This window comes from Glycine soja, chromosome 14 (assembly GCF_004193775.1).
Source record: "Glycine soja cultivar W05 chromosome 14, ASM419377v2, whole genome shotgun sequence".
NCBI classification, from domain to species: domain Eukaryota; kingdom Viridiplantae; phylum Streptophyta; class Magnoliopsida; order Fabales; family Fabaceae; genus Glycine; species Glycine soja.
This window is the reverse complement of record NC_041015.1, coordinates 37,234,303-37,254,291: the sequence shown is the minus strand read 5'-3', so window position 1 is coordinate 37,254,291 and position 19,989 is coordinate 37,234,303. Positions and strand designations below refer to the sequence as shown.

General features: G+C 38.4%; 1 protein-coding gene and 1 non-coding gene across 2 annotated transcripts; both read right to left on the bottom strand.

Annotated features, from left to right (window-relative positions):
- Positions 1-6,886: 6,886 nt before the first annotated feature.
- LOC114385577 lies at positions 6,887-6,993 on the bottom strand. The gene has a single exon (XR_003660945.1). It is a non-coding gene; the product is annotated as a small nucleolar RNA R71 (small nucleolar RNA).
- Positions 6,994-17,344: 10,351 nt separating this feature from the next.
- Positions 17,345-18,450, bottom strand: LOC114384722. Its single transcript, XM_028344468.1, has 5 exons — positions 18,357-18,450; positions 18,172-18,225; positions 17,974-18,065; positions 17,655-17,701; positions 17,345-17,441 (listed from the first exon to the last, which is right to left on the bottom strand). The coding sequence occupies exons 1-5, from the start codon at positions 18,448-18,450 to the stop codon at positions 17,345-17,347; spliced, it is 384 nt and encodes a 127-aa protein (XP_028200269.1).
- Positions 18,451-19,989: the final 1,539 nt, after the last annotated feature.

The following is a 19,989-nucleotide window of genomic DNA, read 5'->3' as shown; positions in this document are numbered from 1 at the left end:
GAAATCGGCACCTCGTGTTGCCTTCGAGGGTCTCCCAAGCTCCCTCTAGGCACTCCATCTCTACTCGATCACGGATTAGCTGCGCCGCCATCACGATCTACAAGAAAGAAGAGAAAGGGGTAGACTCTTTCACAAGGATCTAACTGCGCTGCACACAATGCATCACATAACCACTACATGACATTAAAAGGAGTATCTTAAGGCTTTTCATCTCTGGTAATCGATTACACAACCTTGGTAATCGATTACCAGAGGCTAAACTTGAATTACACAGCCTCAGGACATGAAATATGCAATAATACACTGTGTAATCGATTACACATGCCTGGTAATCGATTACCAGTGACCCATTCCTCTGTGTAATCGATTACACAGGCTGGTAATCGATTACCAGAGGCTCCCTAAGTTTCCTGACTTCGTTTTCAAGCCTGGTAATCGATTACACCCCTTGGTAATCGATTACCAGAGACCATCTTAGCCTCCTGTCCTCAATTTTAAGCCTTGTAATCGATTACTCACCTTTGGTAATCGATTACCAGAGGCCACAATCCACATATTACACAAAATTCACAGCTGGCCAGCCACCACAAGCCTCCTTGCTTTGTGGTCTTTGTTCCTTTTATCTGTTGACTGCCAGGAGCTCGCCTGTTTAGGTACATCACAGGTTCTCACTGACCGACTATGCCCGGGTTGGGTCGGGATTGGTCAAGCTTGGTTTTGGGCAATAGCACCCCACCTGACGTCCCCAAGGTCTCCTGACCCCCGCAACATATCTCCAGGTACCACTCTGTGGTCAACAATAAAAGCAGGAAGTTTCACCCTTCAACACTTCCTCATCTCAAGCTTGTAGGATTATGGGGTATCCATCACATGTGGTACTAGGTGGCGGTCGGGCGATGGCGCACAACAAGTTTTCCACATCCACAATGCGCGCATAAACCCACCATCCCCTGTTGCCCACCTCCAACTGAGCTCACGTACTTCCACGTAGCCCATATCCTCGTTTCTCTCAACACCGGGTCCCCATCAATCCTCCCAAGCTTCCCCAACATCAAAGTAATACAACATTCAAACAGCACAAACTATCACAGCCAAGAAAACAGAGCAAAGGCAGAAAACTCTGCCAAAACACCAACCAAAATCACAGCTTTTCTCACTTAAAGACCACAGTAACAATTCCTTTGATCCAATTCGTTAACCGTTGGATCGACTCCAAAATTTTACTGGAAGTCTATAGTGCAAAAGCCTACATTTTGACCGTTGGGATCTACTAGCAAACATCCAGAACGCATTCTGTACTACTCTTTCCACAACCAACCACACACAAGCATTTTCTGCACCAAGCTAAAATCCTGCTGCACCTATTTTGACAGCAAAATTCTGCATAAGTGCAGATTTCGAAAAAATCACACTTCCCCTCATCCAATCTTGCCCAAATCAAATCCTACAAGTCCCAAATCATGTATCAATCATGTCTAAACAAAAATCAAGCCTTACAGCACAGCAACACAGAATCTAGGTGTCCAACACCCCTCAATTCAATGGGGTTTCTAGGTTTGAGAAGTGAAATTTAGAATGGAACAAATTTGAAGCAAACTCTCACCTCACACAAGTCTATACCATCAATTTAGACTTGTTCAAACTGGATTTACACCCAAAATTCCAGCAACTCAAAATTTGACTCTGCAACACCTAATTTTGCCTTAGAAATGGCTCTTTGTTCACTTTGATCATTTGTTTTTCTCTCTAGCACAGTCCAAGCTTTCTCCCAAGTCCTAAATGACATTTCAAGCTAGTATTAACTCACTTTAACCTCCATTTACCACAGAATTCAGACTTAGCATTCCAACTCTCAAAGCCTCACTCTTTTTCCACTCATAACATCACATTCTCACTTTCTAACCCTAAGTTAACTCTACCCTTCACCTCTAACAGTTTTCCATAAGAAATCTCAGCATATAAACATCACAAACATCATCACAAAAACCCTAAAACAGAATGGGTATGTCTAACTCATCCAAACATGGCAATTTCAACAAGCTTTCAACAAGAGTCTTCACAAATAACCATCATGAAGCAGAAAACTAACAAAACTACCCATCATATCTCCCAAAACCCCATACCCACGAAAATCAAAGGAGAAAGAAGTCCACCCAAACCTGAAATTTCGAAGACCCACTCGTAACCACGCACTTCACGACTCCAAAAATGCTCTCCTTTCACGATTTGGGGCAGAAATGGTGGCCAAAGGTTGAAGCTTTGCTTGAAGCTTCAATGGAGAATGAAGAAGAAGAAAGCTACGTGAGAGAGGGAGAGAAAAGGCTTCTGAATTTCTGCTTTGGCTGAGTGAGGAGAGAGAAAAGCTTTTTGGTTTTAAAATAAAAAGGGTTTTCCCTTTTTTTTTCCATTATTTTATTCAAGCTTTGCCACATGTCCCTATTTGATTGGAGCAAAAGGGCCCACTTTCTCTTTTTGACTGTGACCCATACTCAGTCACAAAAGTGAGAAAAATCTGACCTTTGAAACGCTAAAATCCTGCCTCGGTTTGCGTGTCGTTTCTCTGATTCTAGTTTCTCGCGTTTCTCTGCGTCCGCCGGGGCCAGTTTTCGAAAGCAAGCAATATATATATCAAAACGCTCAGAATGAAACCCCGAGCGTGGTTTAGAGGTTGGTTTCGTTAAATTTTAAGTCGCACGCAAAACGATGATTTTTTTTTAACTAATTAATTAGGAATTAACCCATAATCTCCCAGTTATGGATTTCTCTCCCTTAATTAGCCTAACCCGCATATCTTGCCCCCCGCTATTCCTACTTCTACCAAGAACATATAGGCATATACACTGAATAATACTTATATATAATCATTCAAAATACATCGTTTCCAAAAATTCCAGATAGAAATTTCCAGGATGTTACAGGACAACTCCAAAGATCAAAAGCGCCAAGATGTCAATAAAAGAAAGCCCATTCGCCTTGATTTGCCAAGGCCTTTGCCCTTTCCTCCAAACACTTCCTTGGTACTCCGACTACCCCATTCCTATTTTGCTTTACACGGTCCAACTCTTGTGCTGAGATTTTCACCACCTTGGCAACTCTTGTCGTGGAGGGATAGAACCCAGAGAAAAGATATGGCTTCCTTCCTCCCAGTGGGCATCCCAGGATTTCTTCAAACTCTTTCACAGTCGGCACTAGCTGGAAGTCCTCAAATGTGAAGCACCTTAGGGGCTGGTCATAATACTGGGAAAGGGATGCAATCGGTTCCATGGAGACTTCTACCCTAGCTAGGTCCCAAATCTTACCATAGGCTTTGCGGAAGGCTTGCCGTTGAAGTTGACCCATTAATTGCCCCAACTTTCGTAAACTGGTGACCTCTAAGCTCTTGATTTTGACTTGATAGAACCTCTTTTTAAGCGAAGGCTTTTGACTTGATCCCATGTTTTACTAAAGTGAAATAAAATCTAGTGCGAAACAAAACTCCTACATCTATCATGGGTGGAATGGATGAATGCATGAACAAATGCATATGACACAGATGCAATTTACGAATACGGGAGCCCGAGAAATTTTTTCCTTCTTGGATACAACGTTTGGGCAGCATGGCACCCAACGTATGTTTTTTAAGAAGGCGACACGAACCCTCCGTCGGTTTGCTAAAGTGAGGGGATCAAAGACGAAACCCACGCATGATGCATATGCGAAAGGCACAACACGGGGATGTACATAGTACGACAATATTCACAAACAAATATAAGCAAAAGGGTATATGATACTTATGCATGGCAGTGTGAAAAATGGCACGCAGCGTGTTTGCTCCGTGCCCCTATTTAAGGGACCTATAAGGGAGAGAGCTAACTAGGCTTTTAGTGATAACCCCCAAGGTAGTCATATCTCTCTTGATGGTTTCTAGAGGTATCATCCCCTTCGAAGAACATACTGCAGCAGTAGGGACTACTAGCAACAATATGTTTTCAAAGAGAAAAACTCTAGATGAGGGTTCACTGTAATCAAGCAAGTCGGAGACCTAGCATGATCACGGATTCACCTCCACTCCTTATGTTCCCACGAACCCGGGTATAGGGCCCTTTTTCAACTCACCGTGTGTGCAAATAGTGTTAGTGTTTGTGTGCATCAAATGAATAAATATTTACCTCATGCATACAAAAAAAATGCACTAAAAGCATCAAAGAGTTATATATACAAGAACATAATAAGGGGAAGCCAACAAAGGAGTAAGTCATGGCAAAATTTGCACAAGATTAAATGGCCTAACTCTCTAAAAATAGTCCCCAGTGGAGTCGCCAACTGTCGCAACCTACCCTTCGGCGGGAGGGCGACGCGTGACTCGCGGGATGCGTGTTCCACGAAAGGAATACGCGCGGAGTCGCCACCAACGTTTATTTGAGGAAAACGTCGGAAAAACCGGAAAAGACGCGATCTACGAACTTTTAAGTGAAAGGTTCGGGAGTTGTATTTACGCGCGGGGAAGGTATTAGCACCCCACACGTCCGTCACAAGGGACGGCAACCTTTAATCGAATGTGCAAACATGACTTTGATTTTTACGTTCCCTTTTATGTCCTTATATCCTTTATACCCTTTTTATATTTTTTCTCTTTTTGTGGTCGACAAGGGTGTTTCCCTTTGCTCCTACGTATTCCTCAATTGGGATGAGAAAATCAGACCTACGTAGTTCTTTCTGGAACAAAGTGTTTGGTTAAGTTGTTTTTGTCTTTTTTTGCAAAATATGTTTTTATTGAACAAAAGGTCATTTAAGGTGTTGGACCATTAAACAGTCTTTTGATTTTGAAAGGAGAGAAACGTTAAGGCGTTGGACCATTAACGATCTCTTGTTTTTGAAAGGAGAGAAACGTTAAGGCATTTGGACCATTAACGATCTCTTGGGGTGAAAGGAGAGAAACGTTAAGGAATTTGGACCATTAACGATCTCTTGGGGTGGTCGACAAAAGCAAGGCTTTTGCTCCTACGTATCCTCAATTGCGATGAGGAAATCAGACCTACGTAGTTCTTGCAAAAGCGGTAAAGTCACATGTTGATTTTATGCTTTTGAACGGTCCATGTTAACCGATAAAAGCAAAGAGGACTGTTTAATTGCACGCTTTGTGTTCGATTAATTGCCTCTGAGCCTAATTTGCGTTCATGCTTAATGGACGAAGGGTTAACTGGTGTATGTGTTCCCTAATCATGTATTGACAACCCTAAGTTGATTTTCGCTTAGTAAATTGAAATAGGGTTGGATTAAGTGGTTAACTGTTAGGGACGAATTCTCCATAACCTAGGACAAGAGAATGGCTTCTGAATCAGAGGAAACAACCCATTTTTAATATTATTAGTTTCGTATTCCAGTTTACTTGCTCTGTTCTTTAAATCACAAAACAAACAACCCCCCCCCAATCGTAACTGTTACTGCAAGTATATTATGAACATTTGGTTTATCAATGCTTGTTGGGAAACGACCTAGGATCACTTCCTAGTTACTACATTTTCATGTTTATTTGATTCGGGTATGGCCTTGATCAAATTTGGCGCCGTTGCCAGGGAGCAGTGTCCAAAGGTTCATAAAAGCTAGTGTCGTGTTAGTTTTTAATTATTTCTTGTTTTATGTTTAATTGTTAGTGTTGTGTTAGTATGTGTGTTAGTGTTGTTTAGTGTCCTGGTATTTTGTTTAGTGTGTGTTTTGTTTTAGTTTTTTTTTAAGCGCTTCCCCTGTTTCAGTTTTGGGTGTTTTGCCGTGAATAGTGTTTTGCGACGGACTTAGCGACCACCCTTGCTGAATTATTTGGGATTTTTTGTTTTAGTAGCTAGAGTTGTTATTTTTGGCTGAATTTTTTAGTGGTAACTTCTTTTAATCTATATTTTGTGGGAAAATAGCTAGAACCTTTAGTTTGGTCATATTTGAAAGTTCCAAAAAAGTAGCAAATTTTGTTTTTGTCAAAACTTCAAACGGCCACAACTTTTGCTCCGGTTATCAGAATCGCAATTATTATATATGTATTTGGGGTAGAAAAAAATTTCCTACGCCATGGCTGAGGTCTCCATCGTCCAAAAAAAGTGATTCTGTCAAAAGTTTTTTATTTTTCAAGTTTTATTCACTTATTTTTCTCAACCTACCATTTTTAGCTTCCATAGTTAGACTTTGAATTTTTGTTTGAAATTTTTTGTGCTATCTTCTAATCATTTTATAAGGTTGCTCACAAAATTTCAAGTCATTTGGATATCATTTGATGGTATTTGTAATTCAAACCTACACCTTTATTTACATGACAAGGCAACTAGTTGTGCATGCTGAATGTAGTGTATGACTAAAGGCAATCCATCCGACTTACAATCCTTTGATCCTGAGATAGATAGGAAATTTCATAGATTAGTTAGGCATCATTTTATAACTTTTGATCATCCTGAGCATTCCATTACTGGTGAATCTGTGCATTCTGTTATTGGTGATTTTGAGCATTATAATTTTGAGCATTCTGATTTTGAACATTCTGAGAACATGGCACAACCTCCACCCCGTGAGAGGACTCTAAGGGAAATGGTTGCACCTGATTTCACCTACGAAAGCTTGTGCATCCAATACCTTGATGAGGATGTTTCATATGTTCTTAAAACTGGACTGATCGATTTGCTTCCAAAGTTTCATGGCCTTGCAGGTGAAGACCCGCACAAACATCTGAAAGAATTTCATATTGTCTGCTCCACCATGAAACCCCCAGATGTCCAAGAGGATCATATATTTTTGAAGGCTTTTCCTCATTCTTTAGAGGGAGTGGCAAAGGATTGGTTGTATTACATTGCTCCAAGGTCCATCACGAGCTGGGATGAACTTAAGAGAGTATTCTTGAAAAAAATTTCCTGCTTCCAGGACCACGGCCATCAGGAAGGATATCTCAGGTATTAGACAACTCAGTGGAGAGAGCCTATATGAATATTGGGAGAGATTTAAAAAATTATGTGCCAGTTGCCCTCACCATCAGATTTCGGAGCAGCTTCTTCTCCAATATTTTTATGAAGGACTCAGTAATATGGAGAGAAGTATGATAGATGCTGCCAGTGGTTGAGCCCTTGGAGACATGACTCATGCTGAAGCCAGAAATTTAATTGAGAAGATGGCTTCCAACTCCCAGCAGTTTAGCGCCAGAAATAATGCTATAGTCATTAGAGGAGTGCATGAGGTAGCTACAAACTCATATGCATCATCTGAAACTAAGAAGCTTGAAGGCAAACTAGATGCATTGGTTAACTTGGTAACCCAGCTGGCCTTGAATCAAAAATTTGTACCTGTCGCAAGAGTCTGTGGTTTATGCTCCTCTGTTGACCACCATACAGACCTTTGCCCTTCCATGCAGCGACCTGGAGCAATTGAGCAGCTTGAAGCTTATGCTGCAAACATTTACAATAAACCTCCTCAACCTCAGCAGCAAAATCAACTACAGTAGAACAATTATGACCTCTCCAGCAACAGATACAATCCTGGATGGAGGAATCACCCTAATCTCAGATGGTCTAGCCCTCAACAACAACAACAATAGCCTGCTCCTTCCTTCCAAAATGTTGTTGGCCCAAGCAGACCATACATTCCTCCACCAATCCAACAACATCAACAGCCCCAGAAACAGCAAACAGTTGAGGCTCCTCTGCAACCTTCCCTCGAAGAACTTGTGAGGCAAATGACTATGCAAAACATGCAGTTTCAACAAGAGACCAGAGCCTCCATTCAGAGCTTAACTAATCAGATGGGACAATTGGCTACACATTTAAATCAACAACAGTCCCAAAATTCTGACAACCTGCCTTCTCAATCTGTCCAAAATCCCAAATATGTCAGTGCCATTTCATTGAGGTCAAGAAAGCCGTGTCAAGGACCTCAACCCGTAGCACCTTTCTCATCTACAAATGAACCTGCCCAACTTCACTCTACTCCAGAAAAAGGTGATGACAAAAATTTACCTAACAATTTATGTGCAGGTGAATCTTCCACTGGTAATTTTGATTTGCAGAAGCAGTACATCCCTCTTCCATTCCCTCCAATAGCAGTTCCCAACAAAAAAATGGAAGAGGCAGAGAAAGAGATCTTGGAAACATTTAGAAAAGTAGAGGTAAACGTATGCTGGATGCAATAAAGCAAATTCCAAGATATGCTAAATTCTTGAAGAGATGTGCACTAATAAGCGGAAGCTTAAAGGAAGTGAACAAATTAGCATGGGCAGAAATGTCTCCGCATTGATTGGTAAATCTGTCCCCCAAATTCCTGAAAAATGTGAAGATCCAGGTACATTCAGCATACCTTGTATTATAGGGAATAGTAAGTTTGACAATGCCATGTTAGATTTAGGAGCCTCTGTTAGTGTTATGCCTATGTCGATTTTTAATTCTCTATCTCTAGGTCCCTTGCAGTCAACTCATGTGGTAATTCATTTAGCTAATAAAAGTGTTGCATATCCTATTGGTTTCATAAAAGATATCTTAGTTAGAGTTGGTGAACTGATTTTCCCTGTTGATTTTTATATTTTGAATATGGAGGATGGATTTTCTCAAGGATCAGTTCCCATCATTCTCAGCAGACCCTTAATGAAAACTGCTAGAACTAAGATAGATGTATATGCAGGCACACTATCCATGGAGTTTGGTGATATAACTGTTCATTTTAATATTCTAGATGCTATGAAACACCCATCTGAAGATCTTTCTGTATTTCGTGCTGAAATAATTGACCATGTTGTTGATGAATACATGACTGATCTTTATTCTAATCAGCTTGCCTCTCACTCTTCATGCATTGAGTCTGAAATTGTACTTGATCATATGTCTGAATTTGATGCTGAGAGTGAATCTGAAATTGATATTGATTGCATGTCTGGTGGTGGTGGTGTTTTACCTCTTGAGATTGATTTTATAGAGTCAGATAGGACTAACCATGTTTCAGGAAGTACACATACCTCTGACTTTCTTTATGAGGTATAGGCTGAGAAACCATCTCCTTCTACCACAATCCAGCCAGCCACACCAGAATTGAAGCCTCTGCCATCAAATTTAAAATACGCTTACTTGGATGATAGCAAAAGTTTTCCAGTAATTATATCTGCCTCCCTTGCTGATGAGCAAGAGGAGAAGTTGTTATCTGTTCTCAAGAAGCATAAGAAGGCTATAGGCTGTACCCTGGCGGACATTCCTGGTATTAGCCCATCCACATGTATGCATCGAATAAATTTAGGGGATGGAGCTAAACCAGTAAGACAGCCACAGAGAAGACTCAACCCGGTGATTCTTGATGTAGTGAAGAAGGAGATAACCAAGCTTTTGCAAGTTGGAATCATTTATCCTATCTCCGAAAACCAATGGGTGAGTCCCGTCCAGGTAGTCCCGAAGAAAACCGGCCTCACAGTGATAAAAAATGAGAAGGAGGAGCTGATTCCTACTCGGGTGCCGAACAGTTGGAGAGTCTGCATCGACTATAGGAGGCTGAACCAGGTTACCAAAAAGGACCATTTTCCCCTGCCATTCATTGACCAGATGCTTGAACGCCTGACAGATAAATCTCACTACTATTTCCTTGATGGTTTTTCTAGTTATATGCAAATTACTATTGCTCCTGAGGATTAGGAAAAGACCACATTCACCTGCCCCTTCGACACTTTTGCCTATAGGAGGATGCCTTTCGGCCTGTGCAATGCCCCTGGTACCTTCCAGCGGTGCATGATTACTATTTTCAGTGATTTCTTAGAAAATTGCATAAAGATGTTTATGGATGATTTCACTGTATATGGATCCTCTTTTGATAGTTGTTTGGATAGTTTGGAAAAAGTTTTGAATAGATGCATTGAATCTAATCTTGTTCTAAATTTTGAAAAATGTCATTTTATGGTTGAGCAAGGTATAGTTTTAGGCCACATTATTTCCAATAAGGGTATTGAAGTAGATCCTGCAAAAATTTCTGTTATTTCACAATTGCCTTACCCCTCTTGTGTGCGAGAGGTGCAATCTTTTCTTGGTCATGCAGGATTCTACAGGCACTTTATAAGAGATTTTAGCAAAGTAGCCCTTCCACTGTCCAACTTGTTGCAAAAGGAGGTGGAGTTTGACTTTAATGACAAATGCAAAGAGGCTTTTGATTGCCTCAAAAGAGCGCTGACTACCACCCTCATCATCCAGGCACCCGACTGGACAGCCTCTTTTGAGCTTATGTGTGATGCATCAAATTATGCATTGGGGGCTGTCCTTGCTCAGAAAATTGATAAATTGCCCAGGGTGATATATTATGCTTCTAGGACTTTAGATGCAGCCCAAGCGAATTATACTACTACTGAGAAAGAGCTTCTAGCCATAGTTTTTGCTCTTGAAAAATTTCGATCTTATTTGCTTGGTACCCGCATTATTGTTTATACTGACCATGCAGCTCTAAATTACTTGTTGAAGAAGGCTGATTCTAAGCCTAGGTTGATCCGATGGATGCTCTGGCTCCAAGAGTTTGACTTGGAGATCCGTGATAGGAGTGGAGCACAAAATTTAGTTGCTGATCATTTGAGTCGGATCGAATGTGTATCTGATGCGGATTCACCCATTCGGGATGATTTCCCGGATGATCATTTGTGTATATTGTATAGTATTTCTAACTCCCTTTCTACTCCCTGGTTTGCTAACATTGTCAATTATTTAGTTGCTTCTGTTTTTCCTCCCTTAGAATCTAAGGCCCAAAAAGATAAAATTAAAAGTGATGCTAAGCATTTTATTTGGGATGACTCCTACTTGTGGAAATTGTGCAGTGATCATGAGACTGACTCAGTCCTACAGTTTTGTCATTCTTCCGCACCGGGAGGTCATCTGGGTGTTCAAAGGATAGCTCGCAAAGTGCTTGATTGTGTAAATCATGAAGATTTTGATGATATCAAGAAGAATTTGCTTGAGAAAGAGGGAGATGTAAATCATGCAAGCTTTGATGGTGTCGAGAAGAAATCACATGTTTGTCATCATCAAAAAGGGGGAGAATGTGAATGTATGTATACATGATTTTGATGATGTCAAAGAAGAATCTAACAAGGCTGCTTCAAATGATAAGCATTTGCTTCAAGAATAATTCAAGATTGCTTCAACAAACAAAGCCTTGTTTCAAGATTCACTAAAGACCAAGCCTTGCCTTAAAACAATGTGCTTTCAAGACATGCAAGGCTCTGGTAATCGATTACCAGGAAGTGTAATCGATTACCAGAAGACAGGGTTGAGAAATAGCTGTTGAAAAAGGTTTTGAATTTGAATTTTCAACATGTAATCGATTACCATATGTCTGTAATCGATTACCAGCAACGAAACTTTGGAAATTCAAATTCAAAAGTCATAACCCTTCAAATTATAACTGTGTAATCGATTACACAAACATTGTAATCGATTACCAGTGGAAAGTTTTCAGAAAATCTGCCAACAGTCACATCTTTTCATTAGATTTGTGAATGGTCATCAAAGGCCTATAAATAGGTGACTTGGGCACGAATTTTAGATAGAGAGTTTTGCTTGGCAAAAATGTCTTATCCTCTCAAAAGACAATGAGAGAGATTCCAAAAGAACTTCATTGTCAAATGCTCTCTCAAAAGAAATCCTTGGCCAAACACTTGCAAAATCTATAAGGATTCCTACATGATCTTTATTGTAATATTCTTCTCTTGAAGAGAGAATTCTTCTTCTGTTCTTCTTATTCAATGAGATTGGTTAAGAGACTGTGAGTCTCTTGTTGTAAAGCATCTGAACACAAGGGATGGGTTGTCCCTGTGTGGTTCAGACTTTGTAAAGGATTTTACAGAGATAGTGGAAATCTCAAGTGGGTTGCTTGAGTACTGGACGTAGGCACGGGTTGTGGCTGAACCAGTATAAAACTGTGTTTGCATTCTCTCTTCCCTTATCTTATTTATTTTGTTGCAATCAATTGTGTCTTGCATGTTTAAAGAACATTGTTAAATTGATTGTTGTTTCTTCTTCTATATTCTAAGCCTATCCCTCTTAAGATTATTGAGGCCACAAGGTCCAACAGATTGTGGCTTTTATTGGACCACCATCTTTAAAGATGTGTGGAAGATCTGCAGCACTTGTGAGCAGTGTCACAGAGCAGGAAATACACTTACATGGCGACAACAAATGCCTCAGCAACCTATGCTATTCTGTGAGGTGTTTAATGTCTAGGGTATAGATTTCATGGGCCTTTTTCCTGTCTCTTTTGGTTATGTTTACATTCTCCTTGCAGTTGACTATGTTTCAAAATGGGTGGAAGCCAAGCCCACTAGAACTAATAATGCTAAGGTTGTTGCAGATTTTGTTAGATCCAATCTGTTTTGTAGGTTTGGAGTACCTAAAACAATTGTTAGTGATCAAGGAACCCATTTTTGCAACAGAACAATGCATGCCTTGCTTAAAAAGTACGGGGTTGTACACAGGGTATCCACACCATACCACCCCCAAACCAATGGACAGGCAGAAATTTTCAACAGGGAGATCAAGAGAATTTTAGAGAAGATTGTGCAGCCAAGCAGGAAAGATTGGACTACCAGGCTAGATGATGCTCTTTGGGCACATCGGACTGCCTACAAAGCACCCATAGGAATGTCTCCTTATCGGGTTGTCTTTGGAAAGACATGTCATCTTCCAGTGGAGATTGAGCACAAAGCATACTGGGCAGTGAAGACTTGCAACTTCTCTATGGATCAAGCTGGTGAAAAAGGAAAGTTGCAACTGAGTGAGTTAGATGAAATCCGCTTAGAAGCCTACGAGAATGCCAAGTTCTACAAAGAAAAGACCAAGAAGTTCCATGATAGCATGATAGTTAAGAAGGACTTCATGGTTGGGCAAAAAGTGTTATTGTATAATTCTAGGCTTGGACTCATGAGTGGTAAGTTGAGGTCTAAGTGGATTGGTCCTTTTGTTGTTACTAATGTTTCTCCTTATGGTACAGTTGAGATCAAAAGCGACTCCACAAACAAGAGCTTCAAGGTCAACAGACATCGACTTAAGCCATTCCTCACAAACCCTTCGTTAGTGGACGTAGTGCTGGAAGAGACTTCCTTAATCCACCCTACTCTTCCTCCACCATGACTTAGGGAGTTCTTGTTTTCCTATCTCCTTCTTTGCTTTTATTACACTTGTCCGATTCTATTTGATGGTTTAATTACTTTTAATCTTTTAATTGTGCCACATTGAGGACAATGTGTTGTTTAAGTATGGGGGGGGGGGGAGTGTTCTTTGGTTTTGCTAGTTCTGCTGGTTTTGTTAATTTGTTAATGTTGTTAGTTTTGTTGGGTTTCTAGTTTAATATTTTAGGTCAATTTGCGATTTGAAATCCTCTACATGTCATGATAGTTTTGAAAGCTCAATTTGAAAATGATGAGTTTACCTTTGTGAGAATTTGAGCCATCCATCATCATAATCATTTGGTGTGTTTTTCCCCATTGATTGCTTGCACAATAGCCTTGGCTTGATTCTTGTTGATGCTTCCTAATTCACATGCATATTTGGAAATGATTTAGGCAATTTTGTTCTTATAAGCTTGTAGCCAAATGGACTTACCTTGAATTAATTCCTTTGATAGCCCTTTTGAGCCTTGTTTCCCTTTCCTTGTTTTGAAGCTCACTGCAAGCCTTAAGTAAAAAACCATGATATCACCATATCCTTAAGGAATTTTGGAGCTTTGGAATTCTTTTGTGAATAAGTGTGGGGGGTTTTTGTTTCATTGGATAACATGTTTTGTTGGCTATGCTTCATGATGTATTTTGGGCCATACTTGATGTACATTGTATATTGGTTAAATGTTGGACATGCTGAATGAGATGTTGTTTCTCAAAGGCTTAGAGCAAAAAAAAAAAAATCGAAAAAGAAAAAGGAAAGCAATAAAGTTGAGTGAATAAGATCTTAAATGGCAAAAGAATGATGAGACTCTTGGTTCTACTCTATGTTTAAATTTTATCTTTAGTTCTTTTTATTTTTTTTATTTTTTCTTAATATGCACTTATTCCCCATTGCTCCTCTATTCCTTTGGGATTTAGCCTCTTATTCCATATTTTTCCATACCTTGTCCTTGGCCCCATTACAACCTTAAAAGACCTTTTGATCCTCATGTGCTTGTGTTTATGGGTTGATTGTCAATTTTAGAATCTTGCCAAGTTTATATTGTTTTCATGGGTGCTTTGAGGGTAAATAGTAGCCTAGACACTTGAGAGATAGAGTATATATCTTGTGAGGCTTTATCACTTTTCATTCTTGAGCTGATTAACTATTTTGCCATGATTGGGTTGCTTGGATGATTTTCATGAATGTCTTGACTTTTCGGATCTCCTTATGTTAGATGTTAGATTCTACCCATTTCTTTCATTCCTTGATGTTCATTGAGGAATATGTGAATGTTTCTGGTTGTCTCTCTTTGATATCCTTGGATATTGTTCTTTGTTTCATTTTGCCCAGGAGTGCAAAAGGCTAAGTATGGGGGGTTTTGATGTGCCATCATTTTCTTCTATTTCTTAAACCCCTTTTTGCACCATTTTAATTACTGATTAGTCTTAATTGTCAAATTAATTAGGCAGTTTTATTATTTGGGCTGATTCAGCTAATTTGATGTTTTTAATCTAATTTCAGGAATTAATGAAACATTGGGCTTAATCCGGATTTTGGTTGTGGACTTGAAGAGGGCAAATAAAGCAGCACTTACTTTAGTTAATTTTTAATTAGGAGATGGCAATTTTATTTTATGTGGTTCAGTGTTTATTTCGTTTTGGGCCAGAATAATGTAATAGGGCCCAGTTACTTTGAGTGACTCTTTTTAAATAGCAGCCTTGGGATTCGTGCAAGGCTATTCTGTTAGGCTATTCAGTATTCAGAGCATTGTTTAGGGTTTTACGTTTTTCTGTTCTAAGGTTACTGTTCACGTAATGCAATTTTCCATTTTCTGCTTCTAATTACAATTTCGTTCTTGTTTCTTCTTCTGCTTTCATTTACGTTTCTGTTTCATTTACGTTTATGCTTCATTTACATTTCTTCTTTTAGTTTCATTTACGTTTTCTGTTTGAATCTATGGAAGGCTAAATATTCTGGTGTTGTTTCCTTTTGAGGACGAAGCTCAACTCTCTTCGAGGTTTTGTTTATAATGTGGCTTCCTAGCTGTTTTCCCTTCACCAGTTAACCCATATTCGTTAATATTAATATGTGCATGCTTCGTGTTCGATTAATTGCCTCTGAGCCTAATTTGCATTCATGCTTAATGGACGAAGGGTTAACTGGTGTATGTGTTCCCTAATCACGTATTGACAACCCTAAGTTGATTTTCGCTTAGTAAATTGAAATAGGGTTGGATTAAGTGGTTAACTGTTAGGGACGAATTCTCCATAACCCAGGACAAGAGAATGAATTCTGAATCAGAGGAAACAACCCGTTTTTAATATTATTAGTTTCGTATTCCTATTTACTTGCTCTATTCTTTAAATCACAAAACAAACAAACCACCCCGCCCCCTCAATCGTAACTGTTACTGCAAGTATATTATGAACATTTGGTTTATCATTGCTCGTTGGGAAATGACCTAGGGTCACTTCCTAGTTACTGCATTTTCATGTTTATTTGATTCGGGTACGGCCTCGATCATGCACCTTTTGGGGAATTTGACCGGTATGTTTCTACGATTCTCTCACTAGCTACCAAATTTTCAATAATGTTTTTCACTTGAGTAGTGGTTATATTGAGGTAGTTTCCTTCGGCTGATGCATTGATCATCCTCCTACAATCATTAGTGATTCCTTTCATGAACATTGAAATTTTCATGAATTGGTTGTATCCATGACAAGGGCAAATCCTTAGGAGGGCTTTGTATCTCTCCTATGCATCAAATAGAAATTCGATTGGAGCTTGTTTGATGTTAACGATGTTCTCCTAGATAGCTTCAACCCTAGACTTGGGGAAGAAGTGATTGAGGAATTTGTCTTTGACTTCCTCCCATGTGGTTAGCGAATGCTATGAGTGTGAGTTGAGTCAATCAGTTGCACTTCCTCGCAAAGAGAAGGGAAATAGTAAGAGTTTAATATGCTCATCATTAATAAGTCTATTTCGGTTGCATCAATTGATGAGCTTAAAGATGACCCTTCTTTGAACAATTGCTTCTTGGCACGCGAAGCTTCTCCCTTTAATTTTTGAAAAGTGCTTTTGATTTCGGGATCAAGAGTTAGAATGATCGTTTTGCTTCTTGTACCTAGCATGTAAGCATAAAATAGAAACTTGGAATAGGTGTGAGTAGAGTGGTTAAAAGATAAATATCCTAAGTACTATAAAATAAAAATCCAAAAATAAAAGATATATTTTTAATCAAAATTTCTGAATTTTTTTTATAAGAGATATAATCTAAAAATTAAAATGTAATTATACCTAGATTTATGTAAGGAATAGTTAACATTTTAATTAAGGAAAAGATAACAAAAAATAGAAGATATATTTATTTTTAGTTTTTTTTTTTGAATTTGATACACTAGAATATAAATAAAATCTAAAAATTTAAAACTAATTATCCTATAATGACAAAAAAATTTAAAAAGTTATATATTTTTTATTTTTTGAAAATATTTTAATGAAAGAAAAATAAATTTTGAAAAATAAAACTACTCTAATTAGATAATCTAAGATATATTTACTAATAAATAAAAACAAAAAAAGATAGCTACTCTAATATTCTAAATTATATTAGTTGGTAAAGATATAATAAAAAAAGATATACATCTAATACACACACACACGGAAAATTGAAAATAAAAGGGAAAGAAAAATTAAAGATAAATCTACCAATCAAATTATACATACTGTATTTACTAATAGAGATTCGAGATAAAAATTTAAAAACTGAAAATTAAAAAAATATGTACATATTATTTGAAAAGTAGGAGTAATTAGAGAATGACAAATTAAATGCTGAAAATATTTACAAGATAATTAGATGAGATAATTACAAAAGATATATTAGTAAATACAAAAAATCTGAGAAATTACAAATAATTAGATAATGGAATAAATAGGCATTTTGGTCCCTGACTTTTGACCCATTTTGCAAATTAGTTCCTATCTTTTTGAAATGAAAAAATAGTCCCTATCTTTGCATAAGTTTTGCAAAAATAGTCCTTGCCGTTAAATTTAAAAGTAACGTCGTTAGTGAGGTGTATTGTTGGCAATTTTAGTGTCACATAGACTATCCAACATGGCAAATTGTCTCAGATTGTGACACGTAGACTGGACTTTGATGCAAAATTTAAAAAGTTATCAAATATTTTCTTCTTCACTTGCTTCTTCTTCCTCAAATTAGGGTTTCTAAAGCTTCTCTCCTCTCATGAGTAATGGATCCATCTCCTGCGATGCATTGACTGGTCAAGCAATCCTATGATGGAAAATGAGCATGCTAAAACAGCCACCCAGTCTGTAGAAGTTATTCAATTAAATATGTTTACAGAAATGGTCCTCATAATTTGTGATATGTGGATAACAAGCAGATAATGAGGGCAAAGGGTGCAAACAGAATATGAAGTTACTAAAATCCACAACTATACGACATAAGGATAATACAACAAGAATCAAGGAAAAAGTTCACAACATAAAATAGGAAGCAGAAATCCTGACAAGAGAAGTGAACATGCAAATATAATCATCCACGAGTAGATCTCCTCCATGAAGTAAGCGTGATACTGCTGTTTATCAAGAACAACAAAAGGCACAACATATTCAATGTTATAAAATTCAGAAAATAATAAAAAAAGAGCTAAAAATATTTCAATGTAATAAGTCTGGAAAAGAGTAAAACACAAAGGCTTCCACATAGCAAATGCATTGTGGAGCATCTTATCTTCTTCAAAAATACATGACACACAAATTACCATTACACTATATCACGAGAATTGGTTCAATTGTTACAATAGAAAACAAAATAATTATCAAATCCTATAAGACTCTTGAAACATACTAGTTCCCACGGAGATGAAGCCTGTTGGAAGATGGAGTACAAAAGAAACACGATGTAACAGAAGAATAGAGCTGCAAATACGGTATATATAACAACAACAACAACAACAAAAAATTAAGGTTAACATGATGAGCCTAATATGTTATAGTAGATTTGAATCAAATTAGGTAGCATTGTGTCGTGAATTTACCCTCTATAAGCGACTCTGCTGAGCTTGACTCCTTTCAAGAGAACGAACCAGCTTTTCTTGCTCTGTGCATCAAAATCTAAATCTTCACTAATTAATTAATTACATGACCCAATTCGAATTTATTAAACAAAATGAAATCTTTTAATTTTGTGTAATCGAAAATAGTTAGTTGAGGAAGATCGATCGTACGTACCTTGAGGGTCTAGGGAATGAGAGTCTCTGTCGTGAACCAGAAGAGACAAGTGTTCATCTTCTTCATTGTGCAACTTCCTTGCCAACTTTTTCATTTCTCTACAACTTCCTTGAATACTATTTAAATTTTGTATCAAAGTCCAGTCTACGTGTCACAATCTGGGACAATGTGGCACTAAAATTGCCAACAATACACCTCACTAACGGTGTTACTATTAAATTTAATGGCAAGGACTATTTTGCAAAACATATGCAAAGATAGGGACTAATTTTTATATTTCAAAAAGATATGGACTAAATTGCAAAAGGGGTCAAAAGTCAGGGACCAAAATACCTATTTACTCTTAGATAATGTATTTACATGATAAAACTAAAATTAAAATTTCAAATAGATGTAAAATGCCAATCAGATCTTAAAAGATATGGTACATATTATTTGAATTTTCAATTTTAGAATTTTTACTAACTACCTAGAAGATAAGAGATATTTACAATATAATAAAATGTAATCTATAACAAAGATTATGTGAAGATGAAAGCATTTCCATTCTGTCTAGATGGTGTGGCTAAGGACTGGTTGTACCTTCAACCCAATACTATCAACACTGGGTGTCGCAACCTACCCTTCGGCGGGAGGGCGACGCATGACTCGCGGGTGCGTGTTCCAAGAAAGGAATACGCACGGAGTCGCCACCAACGTTTATTTGAGGAAAACGTCAGAAAAACCGGAAAAGATGTGGTCTACGAGCTTTAAGTGAAAGGTTCGGGAGTTGTATTTATGCACGGGGAAGGTATTAGCACCCCACGCGTCCGTCACAAGAGACGGCAGCCTTTAATCAAATGTGCAAATATGACTTCAATTTATATTCTTTTCCCTTTTTACGTTTGTCATACCCTAATTTCGTCCGAGGACCTTTGCTTGATGACATGCGACCTTTCTTTGGTACTTGTGAGGTGCTTGGCACCCATCATTAGGCAATTTGTGAAATTCCAGGACATGCCGGAAAACCAAAAAATATTGATGCACAATCCGTAAGTTTCCGTGACACACCGGAAATCAAATGGAAGCATCGTTGCATAATTAAGTGAGATTCCGTAACATTCCGTGAGTCAAAAAGGGGATGATTATGTAATCCGCAAGGTTCCGTAACATTATGGAAAGAAAACAAGTATCGTTACGAAATTCGTAAGTTTCCGTAACTTTACGAAAAAAGAATCACCAAAAAAAAGCAGAGGGGGGTGTACTTAGTAAAAATGGGGGTGCAAATAGCACCCAGGCCCACTTGGGCCCTCCAAAATATTCCTCCAGAAGGCTGTTGCTTCTGGAGGAAGAAACTGGCTCGCCTGGGCGAGTAGAGCTCGCCTGGGCGAGCTGGGCGGCAAGCACCTCGCCTATTTTGCTATAAATAGGGGAGGAAGTGAAGAAGAAAAGGGTTCAGCCCCTTAGGCACTTCTCTCTCTTTCGAATTTGCTTGGAAAAATTGTTTCCGTGAAGAATATCTAAGCCGAGGCGCTTCCGAAACGTTTCCGTAACGTTTTCCCTGAGGAATTTCGCGAAGGTTTTCAACCGTTCTTCGACGTTCTTCATTCGTTCTTCATCGTTCTTCGATCTTCAACGGGTAAGTACCTCGAAC

Coding starts and splice junctions, on each gene's coding strand:
- LOC114384722 (XM_028344468.1), bottom strand. CDS start 18,450: ATGAAAAAGTTGGCAAGGAAGTTGCACAATGAAGAAGATGAACACTTG. Junction 18,066..18,171: donor TCAAGCTCAGCAGAGTCGCT/TATAGAGGGTAA, acceptor TTGTTGTTGTTG/TTATATATACCGTATTTGCA. Junction 17,442..17,654: donor ATCTACTCGTGGATGATTAT/ATTTGCATGTTC, acceptor TAATTGAATAAC/TTCTACAGACTGGGTGGCTG.